Here is a 21244-nt window from a genome sequence, read left to right on the forward strand (position 1 = left end):
GATTGACTACACAGGGCCTGAATGGACCCTGCTCTGTCAAACACAATGTTTTGAATGTGGCTTCTCACCAATAAGCCACACCTAATCTCTGCACTCCCACCTGTGAGGCAAATATATCATTACACCTTTGATTAATATACACTTTTAAGCATGTCTTACCACCCCTGGCACAGCAAGACTGCAACATAAAACAAACAGCACCTTTTGAAAAGGAGTTTTATTTAAAAAAATGCGAAGACTATCACTTTTAGAATAAGGCTTGGGGTTTAATACATAATACTCTCTAAACAAAGGCTGTCTCAGATACCAAATGCATTAGATTCAAATATATGTAGCAAACTTATAATCTAAAGGCATGAATCAATAACTGAGCCAACTATAATACTGATTAAAAAACAAGCAATAAGTGATATAAGATAAGATACACTGGACGTCCTGCAAGAGACCAGAAAGATATATATACAGAGTAGAGGATCACTCTGGATGTGCACCTCCCACACCACAAATAAAACGCCTCAAACGATCACAGCCTCTGGCTCACATCACAATCGCAATAATCACAAAACTCAATACATCACCTGATGCATACACTGCCCACTTCTGGCCGGGGGAAGTCTTCACACAGCCGGGGATCAGAGCTCAGCAATCAGGGTTCAATCCGAGATAGACACGTCTGCCCTCACTCGGAATCCAAACTCCCAAACTTCCACTTCCACCAGACCAGTGGAGGCTCCCCCTTTTAATACAAGTGGAAACATTGGTTGAAGCTTCTAGCAAGCCTCGCCTCCTTTTCCCATCAGATTCTGGACCACTCTGTGCCAAGGACACAGCATCCGTTGATCAGGCCTTTGCTATGACTTCGAGAAGGAGCCTGTACATTCCTCCGATAAGAACCGGTTTCTACTAGCACACCGAGTGCAGCAAAAGCAAAACATGCCCTCTTCAGCTCTGCAGCTTCGTGCAGGACAGAAAGGCCCAAAGCAAGATGGAATTGAGAAGCAAGATGACTTGAGAGCATGTCAAAGGCAATAGTTAGCACTGCCATAAAGCAAGGTAAAGTCAGAAAACCGAATGGTCAAAGCTAATAGTAAGAACTCATAATTTTCACCAATGCACAATACAATACACATTCCTGCACAACTGCACACCTTCAAATGTACATCCCACACGCTCTGCTCTTGGCAAGACTGTTCCACTCAGTAACAGCTCCCACTGAAAGACAGCAAGATTACTGAACAGAAGAGAAGCAGGCAAATGCAGGACCATCCTACATTAAGGAACAGACTAAAATCAATTAAAATGGTGGTGGTGAGGGTCATCATAGGGTGCCAAAATCACAAGAGTGGCTCATTTATTACACACAGCATGGTGGGGATCACCGGACATTATGCGAAATGAGCCCTGCCAAAAAGTTTAGAGGTGGCTTTGCCTGGGTTACAGAGGGGCTTTGGTTGTCAGACAGCATCGTTCGTGCTCGTGAGCACTAGCAACAATAAACCTACCTTTGATGACTACCGGTACTCTCCTTGGCAGCAGAGAAGTGCCGGTACTCAGAGCGATAAAAATGAGAAGTGCCGGTACTCGGTACCGGTGAGTACCGGGCCATTTAAAGCACTGTCCAGGAGCATCCCTGCACGTCTGAACATTGCTTCTCCAGGAGCATCCCTGCACGTCTGAACATTGCTTCTCCGGGAGCATCCTGCACGTCTTCAGCCCTGTTCTTCAATTGTGTGACTCAGGCCTGTAAGTCGTTGATGGCGGAGCGGTTGTCCTTAGCATGGGGTTCCAGATCAGCAAGGTTCTTCTCGCCATCCGTGACTCTGTCAGTGATCTTGCATTGGTCATCCCGGAGGAGTTTGAAGTCAGCTTCAAGGGACCTGTGGCAGGGGGTATGAATTTGATGCCTTTATGTGGCCGGAGTTTGTAGCAGTACTAGAGGACAGAGAGGAAGGGCTGCGCCGGCAGGCCCAGTTACACGGGGGGGCACACTGAGGTGCCCCTGGTCGAAGCCCCATGTTAGTGCTGTTCACTCCCTTCAGTCTTGTCAGGCCGGGGGGGCACACCTCGATCTTGGTGCCGATGAGCTATCCGAGATGCAGATTCCTCAGGTGAGGGCTCCTCCCTAGTCACCTAGACGTTGCAGCAGGCCTCAGATGTGGCTCCAGCCGGGGTGGGGGGTGCACAGCGGTGTCCAGCTGGGCCCCTGTAGCATCCCTGGACAGTGGGCACGCAGGGGGGGTTGGGCAGCGCAAGGGATATTCTCCCTCTGTGTAGGGTGACCAACTGGCATGGGTGCAAATTTAGGATGCTGAGTGTAAAAATTCAGGACAAAGGGTCAAAATTTAGGACAAATTTCAGGACAGGATGTCAACATTCAGGACAAAACTTCAGGACAAAAGATTTTACAGACACGTCAGAGGAGGTCGCGCAATAATATATAAGTAAATAAATAGACAACCACTTAAGTACATGTCAAAATAACTTTATATTAGGTTGAGACAATTTTCAGTATGCCCGCAGCTTGCTACAATAAACGATTCAACACTCGCATCTCGCTCCAGCAGGTACATTAGTCACCAGACAATGGTGAACTACACCTGAATATAAGTGAGACCACTTTTATTGTTGATTGAAAACTATTGAATATACAAGAAACTTTGCAGTGCCAGCCCCCAGTTACAAAACCGCCCGCCCCTTTCCAGCATCCCATGTAAAAACCCAATGCCCGGTCTGACCAGTCTGGCCTTGCTACCACCCTCCAATGGCGCCCCTCATCTTCACATAGACCGTCTCTCATGTGTATTTAATTTCTTTTATAGTGTTACTCATCCTAAGTATGTAGAGCAGGGTGTCTGAGTGCATTACATCACACACACATTATATAGAGACATCGACTCATATAAACATGAAAGTCCATGTATAGGAAATGTTATTTAAGATAATGGATGCCAAAAGGTGTAATCATTCATTCATCTATCATTCAGTCTTTCACCATTCATTCTGCTCTTCCATCTGTGTGGTCATCTATATCCAAACATATTCAACCATTTGCAAACCTATCCACCATGTATCCTTCCAGCCATCTTTTCACTCATCCATCCCTCCATCCACCCTTTCACTCATCTATTCATTATTCATCATCCACTCTTTCACCCATCTATCCGTACACTCATCCATTCACTCTTCCACCCATCTATTCACTCATCCATCCAGCCATTTACCCTTGCACCCATCCAGCCATCCTTTCACTTACTCATCCATCCACACCCAGTCACTTATCCTTCCACCCAATCACCCTTTCAGTTGTTCATCCTCCCTTTCTCTCTCCATCCCCCTTTCACTTATCCATCCATCCTTGCACCCACCCATCTACTCATCCATTCATGAATTCATTCATTGACCCTATTACTTATCTATCCTTTCACTCATCCAGCCATCCATTCTCTCATCCATCCACCCTTTCACTTCTTCACTCATCTGTCCTTTTGTCGATGTACCCCCTTTTACTCACTCATCAATCCTTACATCCAGGGATGCCGAGGAGGTAGGCAGCGTGAGCCTGGAGCTCCGCGCCTGATCCCAGATATAATCCTGATAAACTGCACGAATTCCAACGGAAAATGGAAGATTCATTGGCTGAAGGCGTCACGGAGGCATCGGCGTCCTGGGTTTGTAAACTCCGGCCGCTCATCTTCCAGAAAATTGGACTTAGCAAGTGCCACCGGAACGGACAGCTTCGACCTAGGATGGCGGCCTGAGGCCTGAACTAGTGACGCAGAGAACAAAGGAGATCTGCTGATCTACACCTTTAGAGCTCCAGTACCAGCGGCGATTGTTGGATCGGAAGGTCGACCTTGGTCCTGTGAGGTGGCTGAGGTGGCCCTCCTCCCACCTTGGTAAAGATACGACGGTGGAGTAGGGGAGTCCGTTGAGGAGGACCTAAAATGGTGGCAACCCCGTGAGTCGACCATTACTCTCTTTGTGTGCGGCCGTGGTGACGGAGGCCCCATCAACAGCACTTTGCCTGCAGGAAACGGACCCCTCTCGTGAGGGGGACTAGCGCAATGTTCGATGACCTGAGCGTGTTCCGGATCTCCAGTCATTGATGCCACAGGGAACTCTCCGGAGTGGAGGGTCTTGAACTACTGACGGGCTGCACGGAAATTGGAAGCAGACCAAACATAGTGCTCGATCGGGCTGCCGAGGCCCACGGCTGATAGTTGGGATTCCTTTTGCCCCTGGCTCGATCACACCACGATGGGGAAGCTGAAAGGGAAGGGGGACGGAGCGTCTGGACCTGAAACGATGGACGGAGCGGACCAGAGCCACACTGATCTACAACATATGCAGGACCGCATCCTGGAGGCTATCGCAGCCACAAAAGACGCTCTGTAGCAAGACATTGCCCAGGTAGCAACAGGCCTAGGGCTCCTGAAAGCTGAGCATGATAAAATTTAAGGATAGGGTCAAGAGCGTGGAGATAACCCTGCAAGAACTGGCCCCGGCGCATAAGACACTGGACGGCCGGATGGAGGATGCTCTGGACAGAATAAAATCTCTGGAGAGGAGAGCGGAGGACGCTGAAAACCGGAGTAGGCGCAACAACGTTCGCCTGGTAGGCCTTCCGGAAAAAACAGAGGGCGATGACATGGTGGGCTACCTCGATCATTGGCTACGCACTGAAGTGGCACCAGAGGGGCTCTCTACCTTCTCCTCGCTGGAGCGGGACCACAGGTCCCGGCCCGACCGCCGGCCCCTGGCCTGCCCCCTCGCCCTGTGGTGATCAAACTTCTACATTATAAAGACCGAGACTGGTTGCTTCAGAGAGCCAGGGAAGTAGGTCCCTTCCAGGTTGGCAACAATAAGGTCACCCTGTTCCCGGATTATACATTCGAGACGCAGAAACTCAGGGCTAGTTTCCTCTCGATTAAACGAGAACTCCGTGTGGAGGGCATCAAGTACTCCCTCCTCTTCCCAGCGAAGTTGAGAATCGTGGTGGATGACAAAACGCTCTTCTTCACCACTTCGGCAGACGCTTGGGCATGGTCGGATACTTATAAAGCTGGAACGGATGGGGCCAGATTGAGGGCGGAAGAGGCACAAAAGAAACAGCCAACCAGAAAATCGCAACGGATTCGGAAACACCGACACAGGTCTGGAAAACCATCAGTGTCACAGACGGAGGAGGAGAGGAAGGCGGCTCTGCAGGCGGTGGTTGATCTCTCGGGGAGGGTACGGAGCCAGTCCCGAAAAGGCACGGACTCTGAGGAGCAGGGTACGGGGTCGGAAACGGACCTTTCAGAACTTGGCGGTGCCAGAGGCCCTATTGTGACGCTGCAAACATCGGGAGAGATCATTGAGACCTGAGAGAAGTGTTTTTGAGAACGGCTTGGTGAACTGGTACTGGGATGCCATGCCCGTAGATGCCATGTGCCGATAAACACTAATATGGAGTTTCGTGAGGGGTCCAGGGGGGATTGCGGGGCGGGATACGCGGGGCTAATCTTGTTTGACCAACTCCTTTGGTATCAGACCGCGCCCTACTGGCCCTTAAGGTCATCGCAGTGGAGACTGCGGATTGTAGTGTGCTTATTTGAGGGAGGTTTGCCCAGTTGCGATAGTTTGGATGGGTTCTCTTCTGATCGGGACGGGGCCTGTCCTGGGGGGGTGGGAACCAAGAGTAGTTTGGGAGGCTCAGGTTGGGGTTGGAGGGGTGTGGGGTTCAGTTGTTGGGAGAGGGTGGGGGGTTCAGTATTGTGTTGGCATATGCGCATGGTTGGAAACTATCGTTGTTGTGTTCGGGGATGCAGGGAGTTATGGCTAATACGGGGGCTTTGAAATGTGTGACCTGGAATTGCGGGGTCTGCATACCATGGTGTGTAGACACAAGGTCCATGCTTATCTAATACGTAGGGGAGTACACATAGCCTTTCTTCAGGAGACGCACCTCACGAAACAGGAGGGAGTGGCGCTGCAGAGAAGATGGAGGGGACAGCTGTTTAATACAACGTACTCGGCCTTTGCAAGAGGCGCCATGATATGGATACGTGCTGGGGTTCAGAAGGGAGACTCAGGGGACGAGTTGTGTCGCTGTGTAGTGTGTATGCTCCGAATGTAGATTTACCCGCCTTTCTGACGACACTCTCGTGCAAGCTAGCGAGCTACTTGGCGGGCCCAATAATCATGGGTGGGGACTTTAATTCAGTAGTAGACACCACATTGGATATGTCCCACCCTCCATTACACTCATCCCCAGTATATAGATTAGCGAAGCGAAGATTGGATTGGCAGTAGAGCTGGGATCTGGGAGATGCTTGGAGAACACTGCACACCATGACGAGGGATTACTCATTTCATTCTAGTATACACGACCTACATGTCAGGCTGGATGTGTTTTTGTGCTCTTCTCCCATACTCACGGCAGTAGGAAGTGCGGAGTACCTGGCTCGCACATTATCTGACCACAACCCTTTGTTGTTGTCCCTGAACTGGATGGTGGATGTTTCGTGTGTTCCAACATGGCGATTGCGACCGGATACCCTGGATGATTTGTTATTTAGAGAGGCCTTGGGTGAGCGAGTGGCTCAGTACTTTGAGGAGAATGGTGGCACTACGTCCACCAGGGTGATGGAGTGGGATGCGTTTAAGGTGGTGGTCCGAGGGCATTGCATTGGGGCCACTGCGGGTGCCCGTAAAACATTGTTGGATGATCTTGAAAGTGCGGAGAGGGGGTTGCGGAGATTGGAACAGGAGCGCCCAAATCATCCCGAGCTTCAGGATGCGGTTGGCAAAGCTAAGGAAGCAATGGCGGTGGAGTTAGAGCAACTGCGTAGTTTCGATCACAAGGTCTACCTGACCAGGGCGCATGCGGAGGGTGACAAGGCGAGGACTATGCTGGCCTGGCTTGCTAACCCGCTTAGGCGCGACAATCCAATCGTGTCCATCGAGGTGGGGGGGGGCGGGCTTTGCCACACCCAGGCCGGGATCCTGGATAGGTTCAGGACGTATTATGAAGGACTGTATAGGAACGGGCCGGTGGGTGGGGAGGAGGAGCTTGAAACCTTTCTCGGTGGGCTGCAGTTGCCACGGCTGGAACAAACGGAGGAGCAGGAGGAGTTAGGCTGCAGTATTACGATAGGGGAAATAGGATGCGCGGTGAAGCAGATGGCTCGGAACAAAACCCCGGGACTAGACGGTCTGCCAATAGAGTTCTATAGTAAATATCTGGAGTACTTAGCCCCGCAGCTGCAATCGGTTTATAATGAAGCGAAGTCGAGAGGGAGACTACCTCACTCCATGTGTGAGGCTCTTATGGTCCCTTTGTTGAAACCTGTCAGAGCGAGCAGTGACCTCTCCTCCTCTCGCCCATTATCCATGCTAACAACAGATTATAAGATTCTGAGTAAAATTTTAGCTAATAGATTGCTCACCCACATGACTGGCCTGATTCACAGGGACCAGTCGGGCTTCATCCCTACACGGAACACCACGCACAACATCCGTAGACTCACTCCACTGCTGGGCGCTCGGTTATCGGGAGAGACTACACCCTTGGTGTTCTCCATAGATATTGAGAAAGCGTTCGACAGTCTGGAGTGGGACTATTTATACGGAGTGATGAGGCATTTTGGGCTGGGGGAGGACTACATTAACTAGACCAAGGTGCTGTACAAGGCGGCCACGGCGAGGGTTCGAGTGGGCTCGCTTATCTCGGGACAATATCAGGTGCGCCGTGGCACCAGACAGGGATGCTCGCTGTCCCCCCTTCTATTCGCGTTGGCGATGGAACCGTTCGCAGCCGAAGCCAGATCGGGACGCTGTTATAAGGGACTGGTGTATAGGGCCAGACCGCACTCCATTTCACTGTACGCGGACGACCTGCTGATGTTTTTGGCTAATGCGGATGAGGAACTGGAGGGGGCGAGGCGACTTCTTGGGCTTTTCGGGAGGTTGTCGGGCCTGAAGGTCAACTGGGCCAAATCCTGTTTATTCCCGTTGCGACGGGGGGAGCCATGCCCTCTCACCACTCGGGAGCTCAGGTGGGAGCCTCATTGCCTACACTACCTGGGTGTTTATGTATATCACACAACAGCAGATATGCTGGATGGTAATATCACCCGTTGCATCAATGCCCTGAAGGGGAACATGGACTTCTGGGCCACTCTACCACTCTCGATGACGGGTCGTGTCTCCTTGCTGAAGATGGTAGTGCTTCCAAGGCTGCTGTATTACTTCCGAACCCTACCAGTGTGGATACCGGGTTCCGTCTTCCGCCGTTTGAGGTCGATGGTTATAGCGTTTCTTTGGGGTACGGGTAGGCGACGTATAGCGCTGGACACTCTCTTGCGGCCCAAAGATGAGGGGGGTATGGCAGTTCCTGACTTTGAGTGCTATTATTTGGCGGCACAGCTGCAATCCTTCACCCAAGAGATTGCGAGGGTCTACCGAGGCCCGGAGCCAAGTAGGGACGAGGGCACCCTGCGCCATGTGCTTGCATACATCGCCCTTCACCAAAGGCTTCTCGTCAGAGACCTGTCTGTGGAGGAGCAGACATTTCGGCTTTGCTGGAACCGGGCGCGTAGACGAGCGGGAATTCAACAAATGTATGCACCTGAGATTCCGCTAGTCATGATCACGGCCCTACCTCATGGCGGGGAGTGGTCGAGACTGCAGGGTTGGGAGGACGCTGGGTTGCAGATGCTGGGCGACCTCTATGAGGACGGGGTGTTGCTTCCGTTCCAGGCTCTGCAAGACCGGTTCGACCGGTTCGACCTACCCAGGGGGGACTATCTATTACATGCGGCAGTGATTGGGGCCATGCAGGAACACTGGGGCGAGGGGCTGCAGGAACCTACCACTTCTATGGCCTGCCAATACACGATGATGGTGGCGGGAACTTTTAAGGCAGTGACCTGTCTGTATTCCCGAATGCTGAGGGAAACCCTGCAGCCACTCACTGCCGTGAAAGCTAAATGGGAACTGGACCTCCAAATGGAGATCCCCGATACCACCTGGGGCCAGCTGCTGCGGAGGGCGCAGAAGAGCACGAGAAACGCCAGATTCCAAATTATACACTTCTACGTTCTTCACAGGGCATACCTGACACCAGGGAAACTGAAGCAATACTTTGGGGTGGAACAGGCGGCCTGCCCTAGATGCAACACACTGGAGGCGGATCTGGATCTTATGTTATGGGATTGCCCCCAATTGAGGGATTATTGGCGAGAGATTGGGGAGGCACTGAACAATGCCACGGACAGAGAGTTACAGTATACCAAAGCGGTGGGGGTGCTGCACTGGTTTCCTCACACGCCTAAAAATAAGACGACCAGCAAGTTTATAGATATGGGGTTGATATTGGCGAAGAGGGAAATCACCAGGAATTGGAAGTCCAAGAGGGGGCCCACGTATAAGCGTTGGTACAATGAGTGTCTGAAGTGGGCGGTGAGTGAAAGCACCTTGCGATACCAACTGGCTAGAAGGGCTGGGGATGAGAAGGCCTTGGAAAGGGCGACAGCGTGGGAGGTACTAGTGCAGGCACTCCGAGATGGTACTGGAGAGGAGGAGGGTGATGACACGGACTCTGATATAGATGACCCCAATAGCACGCCGGGAGCACACTCTTAGCGAATGTTACATTTCTTCTTGCACATACTGGAACTTACATTCTCTAGTATTCTACTGCAGCGCAGCCACGCGGGGAGGTTTTGGGGAGTTCCGGGGGGGTTGTTGATAGGGGGAGGGGGCGGGGTGAAAATTCAAAAGCGGTCCACGACATCCTGTGATTTCAGCCAAAGTGAATCGGAAGAAGCTGCAGAAGATGGACATATTGCCGTCGCCGCCCGGCCTTCTGGATGTGGGCATACAGGCTGTGTAATAGTGTCCGTTTGACAAATGTGCATTACAACACTGCATTGATTTAATATTTATCATTGTAATGTATACGCAATATTTTGGTACTGCAATAAAAATGGTGTTACAAAAAAAAAAAACAATCCTTACATCCACCCTTTCACTCATCCATCCATTCACCCTGTCACTTATCAATTCACCAATTTTTCCATCCTTTCACTCATCCATCCACCCATTCACTCTGCCATCATCTGCCCCTTCACTCATACATCCTCACCCATCCACCCTTTTGTCCATCCATCTACCCTTCCACCCATACATACATCAATTTACCTTTTCTCTCATCCATCCTTCCACTCACTCACTTATCAATCCATCCTTTCATTATCTTTCGTTCATCCATTAATCCTTTCACCAACCCAACCAGCCATTTACCCATTCCTTCACTTATTTACTCACCCATCTTTTCACATTATGAGCTGAGCCTTTGTATGCAGAGTTGTAGACAGAAGAGGCCCATTAAGAACTTCACCCTCACTGTGGTTCCTAAAGCAAGGGGTGGGGAGGGTTCACTTTGTCCCTGCACATATGCAATCTGAAAACTAAAACTTAGAAGTCATGCATGATGCACAGTGCCAGGTCGTGGGGTGACTGTGACATGGTTTCCAGGGCTTTAAGTGGGATAAAAGAAACTGGGGGGTCTCTTCAAAGGGGGTGTTCGATGTAATTATGGGCATGGCTTAAAACACATAAGCTAAAAATCTGTGCTTAGCAAAGTGTTTCACCCGACTGGTATTATGCGATTTATGTCATTGCATCCAGATATGTAATACAGCAAGTATCATGATACCAACAAAAAGTCAGGACTATTGGCTTTGTCAATGGTTGTTAGTTGCTTAAAATAAAAAAGCAGCAACCATGGCTTTGTTGAATATAAAATTGAAAATGCGTCAGTTCTAAAATGAGGAGATAGTGAAAGAACTATAACCCGTTCTTTTTAACTTGTTTCACAGGCTTCTTTTTATAAACTGTATTCCCAAGTTACAACATGGGCGTTTTATCCATCTAACACAATGCCCTGCTGTACACCGAGGCAGGAGGAGGCCACCACATGCTTTAACTGCCCAGACTGCAGACAGAATGACAATGGGCGGGGTGGGGCTGCTTTTGTGCTCGAGGAGGGGTGCAAGGCGGCCCCATCAGGGGGCTGAGGCTTCTCACAGGGAGCAATGGCCATAATAACAGATAAAAGGCGTCCGTAAATGGGATCCTCACGGGCAATGAACGTAAAGCAGCAGGAGTGAGGTCAGGAAGGCAGATCACCGGCCCGCTGCTGTTTTCCGTACTCTCAGGGGGGGCGGGGAGCGGGGGAAACCCTCACTCCCTCAGGAGACCTTCATGTCCAGCCCCAGTCCCCGCACACCGTACCGCCACTCCGCGCCCCCACTACCTTAGTGTAGCCAGGCTCCCAGCATCATGGTACGAGCCCCGGGGGCCGCCATAAGCAGACGGCACCATAGAGGAGCTGGTGTGCTGAGATCGCTCCCGTCAACGTACTTCTGTCTGTGCTTATGCGGTCTGTTATAGGTCCCTTATTGTTAGGTCTCCGACATGTTGTCCGCTCCCGCATCTACAATGGGTGCTTGGATCTGCTGGGCTAATCTGCTTGTGCCGGGGCTTTGGTTGTGGTCCATCAGGGACCGTTAGTGTCATTGCGCCATCTTTAGATGTTTTGTGGCGCAGGTGGTTGTCGATTCTTGGACTGGCCTGCAGATCACTACAGTGTCTCCTCCACCATCATGGCTGGCTAAGCCCTTCCCCTCACCAATACTGGACCTCACACTTGGGTGTTTTATTTTGTGTACTACAGTTCTACAACATAATATATTTATTATTTCACTGTATTTAACTCTGTGCCCATAACAAATAAGGTAACCCCTCTGTTCCTAAAGTCCGACTCCCTCAAGTAATATGGTGTGGAAGTCAAGATGATGAGGATGAACACATGTATATATCACACACTTGTGCTAAGCGATGGATATGGACAGACTCATTTCCAGAACCCAAGATTTGAGCCACTGGTGTCCGTGTTGGATTTTACAAGCACAAGCACACGCAACCCCGTCATTTTGTGTTCGTTAATGAAGATATGTGGGTCCCAATCTTGCCATTGTCCCCCATGTACTTGTGCTTCTTTTTGTTTCACTACAGTATTTGCCACTGCCAGTCACTAAATTATTTTGGAGGATATTTTGTGCAGCTGTTTACACATTGGTAATATGAAGGACAACTAACTGTCTTAGACCAGAATGCCTGACAGACAAAAAATGGAGTGCTTCCTGTTACCAGTTTACGCATTAATATATTTCCTTTGTCACAGTGTGTCTACCTTCGGTACAAGGACATATTTGCAGCCTTTGGATACTCGTCAATACTTGTATTGCCTAAAACCCAAGCCAGAATTTGCTGAAAAAGCTGGTGTCATCAAAGGTGTAACAGTAATTGGAAAATTAGACATAGTATGGAAGACGAACCTAGGTGAACGAGGAAGACTGCAGACTAGCCAGCTCCAAAGAATGGTACGTTTAGAGATTATTTCCAACTAAGTGTTCAATCCTTAGTTTCTCAAACTGCTTGTGATATATTACTGCCATGTGCAGTGACTCAACTATCCTGATGATGGTTTATTCTCGAATGGTCATTGTGTGTCCATCCTGATGTTTGTGATAGTTTTAACTAATGGAAATTAATTTCTAGACATTTACTGTCTCGCTTATCTGTGGTGTGTTGGTAGAAAGTTGCAGTGGATATAAACCATTGCAAAGGTACTAGTGGGTTGATTTGGTTTGTTTTCAGATATCTGTCATTGTTTTTGTGTTTCCAGTACTGTCTTTTCAATTTTGCTTTTGCTTGGGCATGCTTAAGTCTTGACGAACACTGCATCGGTTAGTGTGAGGATTATCTTATCTAGGAGTACAAGTTCTTGTAAATGTTCAACTGTGAAGGGGAACAATTGATACTCTGAATTAAGGAGATTGTCTTCTTTGTTTTTGATAGTGGAAGCTGAAGGGCATTAATTACAAATGTGAAATACGTTGTGGTTTTTGTGTTCCAAGTAAGTCTGAAGTAGGCACTCACCACTGCTGACACCTGAGGTGCTAATGAAATATGATTGTCCAATTTAATCCCCAAATTACTCACATATAAAGCCGACAATCTCCATCCCAGGAGGGTGGTGGGTAACTGAATAGCAAAATCTCTGTTTTGCTGGTTTTACACTGTAAGCTGTGGTGTCTCATCCACAGAAAAACAGCCGTTACGCAGGACTTTAACTTGCTGTTGGCATTATTCGCATTCTTATCCAATAGAGTAAAGATGCGTCTGTTAGGATGTACAAACACTTCTCCTTTGCAATCACAATTTTCGAACTATGATGCAGTGAAACCTTGAATGGTTTATTTTGTTCATCTGACAAAAGCAAGGGAAAGAAAATCCCACCTCCTGCGCTTGTACTAGCTACTCATTGTACAACTGGTGGCAGAGAAAATATTTTTCACAGCTACTCTTTAGTCAGTGGGAAGGATTGTGTTTACTTGCAGAATAACTATTAGCATTGCTTCAAGATGTTCATTGACATTGTGTAGTGGGCCAAATAAGTCAAACAACTTCTATCACAAAAATGGATACATCCTTCCATTTTTCTGATCAGAAAGCACCATAGACTTTTTTGATGTTTATGCAGCATGACTATTGGAGATTACTGAGCCGATTGTTGACGATAATGTCTGATAGAAACTTCAAGCTGCAGATTCATCGCCTTTTGAATATTCCCCAGGTTTCAGACTGGATCTGTTTATGCCTGTAGATGGCACTGTGTGGCATTGCGCTGACACTGTGCAGCTCAGAAAATGACATGCAGAGCCTATACAGGCACCATACCCATGCACTTACGTCAGTTCCTTTCTTTCCGCGCCACCAGATGTGGATCCGGAGCTACTTCCAGTTTCTTTGAGAGCCCTTTTACCTCATGCATTTACAGTATTCAAGGAAAATGTCACTGTGAGAAGTTGGCCCGATATGCAGCGTTCGCTATTCTAGCGACTGCTATGTATCGTTCCAAACGACCCTTATGGTGATTGGTTGTAAGTCAACCTTAGACCAGCTATCCTAGTAGCGTGGATACGAACAGTCTTCGGGCTAAACTCTAGAGGGCGTGTTAAGCCAGCTATTATACCATCACATACCCCTTGAACCCCAAGTGAAAGGACACCACACAAGTGTTATGAAAATAAACAGAATATTTATTAAGAATCACAACAGCCCTGGTCTCTTTATGAGGACAGGGTACTAAGCACAAACCAAAACTCTTAGGAAAATACTTCAAGTGCACAATTAAAACAAGTGTCCGAGGACACGGAAAGTTTAGTGGTCTCGGGCGGACCCGATAAGGCAAGTCGGAAGCGAGGGACTCGGGACCCTAGAGTAAGGAGGCTATGCAGGCACCGAAATGCCGAAGTTACCTAGCCACGAGGGCTGCGGCTGCACAAGTCTTACAGGCGTCGGGGTCTTCGCTGACGAGCCGGAAGAAAAGGAGTTGCTGGCCGGCGACCAGTGCTGAATAGTTCGTAGAGATTCAAGCCTGGATCAGAGATCGTTGATACCTGAAAGCAGAGGGGACCAAGTTCGTACTACTAGCCAGTAGTCGGAGGGTACCAGGAAGGCACCGGTTGGCCGTCACCTCGACTAGGTGAGTGGGCGACGCTAGGCTCTGCAGTCTCACGGACCAGGAGGCGTTGTCGGTGACCAGGATGGAGGTGCGAGCTGTCCCACGAAGATTGATGCTGTCGGCGTCGCTGGGCCCAGGATTGGGGCAACAAGCCTTGGCAGATTTCAGGGCCACGTGGTGGGCCTAAAATGGCGTCTTGAGTGGACCAGGAGGGTCCGGGGTGCTTCTCTCACAGATGGAAGCAAAGGCCAGTCTGGAGCAACCAGACCAGCAGCGTTGGTTGTCGGGTGTCGTCAAAGAAGGGCACAAGCCAGCGGCTAGTGACCAGACAACGTGCTGAGCGGCGAGCAGAAGGGCCCCACGCAGATCGTGGAGATGCTGGGAGACTGCACTTCGGTGCTGGAGCAGCTCAGGGTCGGGGCTTCTCGGATCCCAGAGCACTCACCAGAGAATTGCTTCGATGGTCGTGCTGGTTAAGAAAGCGTGTAGGTTTTGATGATGGCCGGTCCCTCGAGGTCTCGTCGCACCCACAGATCACAGCTAAGCTGATGACGTGGGTAGAGGTCAGAGGTGCCAGGGAAGCCGGTTCTCGTCGAGCTGGGCCGTCGGATTCCTGAGGAAGGACTTGCAGCAAACCGCAGAGTTCTTAGATGGTGCCTGCGGATGCAGGGTGACTACTCCTTAGTCACAAGGGAGAAATCTTGAGAAGAGTCTCGAATGTCCTTTCGTAGAAAGTAGTTCTTGATTCAAAGATGATCTAATTTGGAAGGGTCCCCGCTCCGGCCTTTATCCTAAAGAAAGGGGTGGGTACATGACTAGGTCCTGCCCTAAGGGTGGGACCAGGAAGGGGGGTAGTTACACCCCTCTCCCTCTGCCGGACTTTCCCCAGGCCAGGGGCTGGCGCCCCTGGAACTGGTTCCGACCGGCAGATGCGTAGTGAGCACCGGGGTGCCACTCCGCAGTCACCTTCTCGCAAAGCCCTACCTACCCAGAATACACAAACCCTGTCTGGGACGGTGCGAACACCGCCCTTGACAGGAAACCCTTTGTCCAAGCTCTCCTCGCTGGAAGGACTCCCAGCAGCAGGAGGTCAGACTCGTGTCTGTGGTGGCAGCATCCATTTTGTGGAGCTGAGGCTTTAGTTAACTTTAACCGGGGTTCACAGTTACGTACATGTCGTGTCCCTCTAGAAGGGCAGAATGCTAACCTCGTCGCCAGAATTGGTGAGGGGGCAGTATCCCGATTCGTATGACACCTTACTCGACATGTCTTGATAACGCGATACCGAAGTTACCGATATGGTACGCGTTATCATGGAACAGCCATTGGGTCTTGGTTCCGCAAGCTGCAACCGGGCTCGGCTCGGGCCAGAACCCAATTCACACGATTCCAAGCACTCTGCCTTCAGGATTGTCAAGGCCTGCCATAGGAGTGACTGATAGGAACTCGGGTGTCCATTGTACGGTTAGATATAGGGCTACTATACCTAAAGCAACGAGCGGGTACGCTACGTTGCCCCAGCTGTCGTGCAGCCAGTTGTGTCAGATTTAGATGGCCATCCAGGGGTGGCATAATACATGCTTCAGCCCCTGGTAGGCCCTGGGTACACCGATGCCCTGAGTTACAGGGTCTGACAGGGTGGCCCAGTTCCAATTGGGTAATGCACCTAAGGTACACGCATCAATTTAGAGAGAGAACAGCTAGGCTGTGGGTCTGATTAGCAGGCCCACAGCCCGAGAAAGTCGTAAACCAGTGAAACAAAAGCAAAAAGTCCGGGTGATCATAGGATTGCAGACCCTACTCTCCTACAGTCACCTCCCAAAACAACCAGTTTTCTTTGTAAGGATTGTTGCAAGCAAATGCCTGTGAGGGATCCTCATCAGATTCTGGCTGTAGGGCCTGCAGTGATTGCATGTCAATAAACCTGAAGACCATACAGGTTCGCGAGGCCAAACTTTGTCATCAAGCACCGGAAGACTCTGTGACAGGACTGGTCCAAGTTGAAGGATCAGTCCGTTCTCAGTCCAGAAGTCGTTCCCAAGGCCCAGTTATCATCTCACTCTAAATCTTTGGGTACTTATAGGAAACAATATGAAATATCTTAGCAGGACTCTGCCTCTCCATGCCACTATCGTATTCCTAGGAAGGTGACCATGACGCCATTTAGACCTCCGAATCCTTCACGGACTGCTTCTTGGCTGCTGTGGGGACTTTGCCTCCAGCTCTTCATTCCTTGCTGGTTCCCAGAGCATCGATGCTGAAGCTGGCTCCACTGACTCCAGAGGACGAGGTGCCCATTATGCTCTCCAACTCAGAGTTGATGCTGCTCCGACCTCGCCCAAGGCCAGATCTCATACATTGCATTCCTTGTTTGGGTCAGATTCCGAGAATGACTATAATGCAGTAGATGAAATTGGCAAACCCTCTCATACCAGCCTCCTCATAACAGCAAGAAAACTGGTATGATGACCTTGAGGATGCCAGTGGTCTTGGCACCCTAATTTTAGCCTTGTCTCGCCCTCAGGCTGTGCCACTGAAGAAAGTGCTTCCTTTGTAATGGTCATGCGGAGTGCGGTCAAAGTTTTTAACCTCCAGCTCCCCACCTTAGATGTCAAAACTAATGTTCTGACCAAAGTACTTCAACCAGGGCAAATCTTTACTGAGCCCCTAGTACTTTTCAACAAGGCACTCACTGATACCCTCCTTGAGACTCTGGCCATCCAGTTCCTCGCCAGATAGCAAGGCATCTCAGACCTGCCCCTGGTATTCCTGCCTTTGTCGCAGCGCCCCTCTTGTGAGAGCTTGGTGTTGCAGTCTTCGATAGGGAGTCCTAGAGTGTGGAGACCTTTGGTCATAGGATATTTTCGTCCACTAGCTAGGCCCTCAGGTCAGTCAATGACTTGCTTGCTGGGCTGCTATTCCCACGCCCACTGGGATTTAGATGCTCAAGTCCTCCCAGAAGATCTTTGACACGTCCTAACCCAGGCCATACAGGACTGCTGTGACACTGTCAAAATCTCAATTCTTTGTGGCTGGATACTACAGATTCCCCTGGAAGAGCCAATTATACTAGTGTCACTATTCATTATGATGCCTGTTTGAGGTCAACAGTTTTTCAAGCGATGTCCAGTTATCACTTATGGACATGCCCTTTGACCGGACTCGCCTCTTTGGATGCCAGGCAGATTAATTGCAGTGCCACCGTGTGCTCCCTGGGCTTATCTGCCCTACCGCGTCAACTGCATCAGTGCTATTGGTCCTTTTGCAGGTTTTGGCAGAGGTGCCTCGTACTGACAGGCTCTTCAAGGTGCCCAGCCCTTTCGTGGCTAAACCCATGGCCCCCACCAACCCTGTAGTCAGGAACAATTTGTGAGTCATACCATTGAGCCGCATTATGGCCCAAACTCCACCCCCCATCCGACCCCATTTGCCAAACCACTTTAATGTCCCCTTAGTGGAGCACAGCCACCCGGTTGGTGGTAGGATTCAGCTATTTCTATGAGACATGTGGGTCTTTCAGATTGCCCAGAGGGTGTCCGCACCACCCTTCATGGACACACTACCACACCTTCCACTATTCATGGAATGACTGGAAGAGGATCCCCTGTCAGTCTCACACAAGGCAGTGCAACCCCTTTTGGCCAAAGGGGCTATCAAAATGGTGCCTGCCCAAGATGTGGGTTGTGGTTGCTGCTTCCACTACTTTCTGCTCCCAAAGAAGTATGGAGGCCTTCATCCTTTTCTTAGACCTAAGCCACCTCCACGCCAACCTTAAGAATGACAAATTTAGAATGCTCACCCTAGCCCAGGTCTGGTCTGCCCCCGACCCTGGAGACTGGAAGCTGGCGTTGGATATCTGCAGTAAGCCTATTTCCTTATTCCCGTCCTGGAGGCTCATCAGCGCTACCTGCAGTTTGTGGTGGAACAGGAGAGTTTTCAGTTTGCTGTGCTCCCCTTTGAGCTAACCATTGCCCTTCGGGTGTTCACAAATGTGATGGTGGTGATAGCAGCACATCTTCAGAGGTCCCAGTCTTCCCCTACTTCGATAACTGGCTATTTGAAGGCAGGCTCACTCCAGGAATTCACCTCCAGACTGTGGCGAACCTCCTCAAACAGACAAAAGGTCATGGGAGGAATGCTTGCAATTTGTCTAACCACTGGCTGTTGTTCTCAGTATGTTTCAACCCATTGCTCTTTTGCCCGCCATGCCACATCTGGTTGGACCCGCCAACCTCCTGTCTTTTATGGGGTTCAGTATCAGTGTGCTGAAGTCACACCTGATTCCTCATCTGAAACTCCCCTTCATCTGAGACATTCTGGACACAATTTTGTTCTTTGCTTTTCTCTCAGAAAGGAGAGTCCATGACTTTCAGGTTGTGATCCCGATCTATCTGCCTCTGTGCTGATGACAGTGAGGTTGACTCGAAGGGTAATGAGATTGATGGCCTCCTGCCTCCTGCTCGTGAAGTACACCAGATGGCTCTGCTGTGGGATCTGAATCCTCATTGGCCACAACATCAAGGGGACCCCTCCAACCACGTCCAGATTTCAGAGGAGACTGCGAAAGATCAGCAGTGGTGGTTACTGGACTGCGATTGGGTCGTAGGCTAAGACCCCTTTCCCACCCAGAACAGACAGTGGAGACTAATGCATCACTTCTGGATTGGTATGGCCACCTGAGAGAGGTGAAGATCAGAGTCCTCTGGTCTTCGCCGGAGTTCCAGCTTTCAACCTGGGGCTGAGGGCTGTCCGATTGGCGTTGAAAGCCTGCCTTTCTATTCATCAAGGGGAGGCTGGTACCGTTGCTCACAGACATCACCACTATGTCGTATTGCGACAAACCGGGCAGGGTGGGATCGTAGACCCTGTGACAGGAGTCCCCGTGCCTGTGGAATTGGCTGGACCATCAGAGAATTTTCCTGCTGATGATCCATCTGGCATGATCTTAGTATGCCATGGTGGACAAGCTCAGCTGTCAACGCCTAGCAGATCATGAGGTGCGGCATGGTCTCTTCTGCTAATAGGGATATCCTTGGCTTGATCTATTTGCCACTGCTGAGTATGCGCAATGTCCATAGTTCTGCACATTTTAGTTTCCAGTCGTCTCTTGCTAGGAGACACGTTAACCCTAAGGTGGAACTCTGGACTCCTGTATGCCTTCCCATTGATGCCTCTTCTGCCCAGAGCTCCTAAAAAAATATGACCGACCAGTCAAATGTCATTCTAGTGGTCCTGGATTTGGCTCGGGGAGTATAGTATCCAGAGCACCTGGATATGAGCATCTATCTGTCCATTAATATAGCCTGCCCCTCAGGGTGAATCTGCTGTTACTTGCTGTAGGTATTAGTCTCCTTCTTATCTAATGTTAACAGGATCTGTGTATCGTTGGCTTAAGACTGCAACTTGCAATCTCCATTGACCTGCTTGGAGAGTGAATGGCGAAAGCGGATTACTGTCGAACTGTCTCCAGAGTTGATTGATGTCTCTTGGCAGCCCTGCGTCCCTCAACAGACAATATTGTGCTGTCGGTGGCACAAATTTGTGGCTTGGTGCAGCAAACTGCACATTGAGCCCCTTCAGGCAAAGTTATGTGATGTTTTATTGTTTGTTTTGTCTCTTGCCCGCAAAGCTTTGCTCTGGACACAGTTCAAGTGTATCTTCTGCCTTTTTGTGGTTTCCTGATCAGCCGTCATTATTTAAATCACCTGCTGGGGTGCATTTTTTTAAAAAGCATACAACATTTGTTTCCTTTCTCCCTTTGTCATGCCACTGTGGGACTTTAACTTGGTTCTCACATATTTGATGTGTGTCCCCTTTCAGCCACTCCACATCTGTCCTTCGCTGCTTCTCGCCCTCAAGACTGTTTTTCTGGTTGCCACAACATCGGAGCAGCATGTAAGTGAGCTTCAAGCTCTCTGTGTCTACCCACCGTACCCCCCGTTCTTTCTAAACAAACTGGTTCTGTGGACAGGAGCATCCATCTTGCCAAACGTTATGACGCAGTCCGAAGTTTGCAAAAATATCACCTTACTGGCCTCCTTTGCTCTGCCTCACTTCTCTGAGGAGGAGGAGTTGAGACTCTATTGCTTGGACTCCAAAAAAGCATTGAGCTTTTACATCGATCGTACCAGAGAACACTGGGTGGATGATCAGCTCTTTGTAGCGAAAAAAGGCAAGGCCTTGCCGAAAAGGACAGTCTCCTGTTGGATTGTGCTCTACATTAAGATGTGCTACTAATTGGCTAGAAAACAGCTCTCTGAAAGGGCTGCTAGTTAATTGCACAAGTGCCAAAGCTGCTACCATTGCATTGGCACATGGAGTTTCTGTCCTGGACTTCTCTCAGGCAGCTACCTGGGCTTCATTCAATATTTTCTGGCTAGCCAGGTTTGCCGATAGGGGCATTTCGTCCACTTGGTCTAACAGAAATTTTGAGTTGAGTCCATTCACAGATCGGCCTCTTAATAGGTACTGCTTAGGTATCTCTTCAAAAGGACTCTGCGGTTAGTAGGCAAGTTACTTGCCATCGATAATGTTCTATCTTGTAGATATTCTATCTAACTGCAATATTCTCACCGACCCTTCCATCGTCCCTGTTCTGTGCATTGGACTATATAAGTTAATAAGTTGCCAAGTGTAGGAAGCTGCGCACTGGTCAGAACCAATTTG

At 49.7% G+C, this 21244-nt stretch overlaps 1 protein-coding gene across 2 annotated transcripts in view; it reads left to right on the top strand.

Annotated features, from left to right (window-relative positions):
- The window catches only part of TRAPPC13 (trafficking protein particle complex subunit 13), a 373612-nt gene that overhangs the window by 264588 nt on the left and 87780 nt on the right, over positions 1–21244 (top strand). For both annotated transcript variants that reach the window (XM_086960695.1, XM_086960696.1), the window contains one exon: positions 12233–12431. In XM_086960695.1, coding sequence (XP_086816821.1) covers positions 12233–12431 — 199 coding nt within the window. The remainder of the gene's footprint in view (positions 1–12232; positions 12432–21244) is intronic.

This window comes from Lissotriton vulgaris, chromosome 3_1 (genome assembly GCF_964263255.1).
Source record: "Lissotriton vulgaris chromosome 3_1, aLisVul1.2, whole genome shotgun sequence".
NCBI lineage: Eukaryota > Metazoa > Chordata > Amphibia > Caudata > Salamandridae > Lissotriton > Lissotriton vulgaris.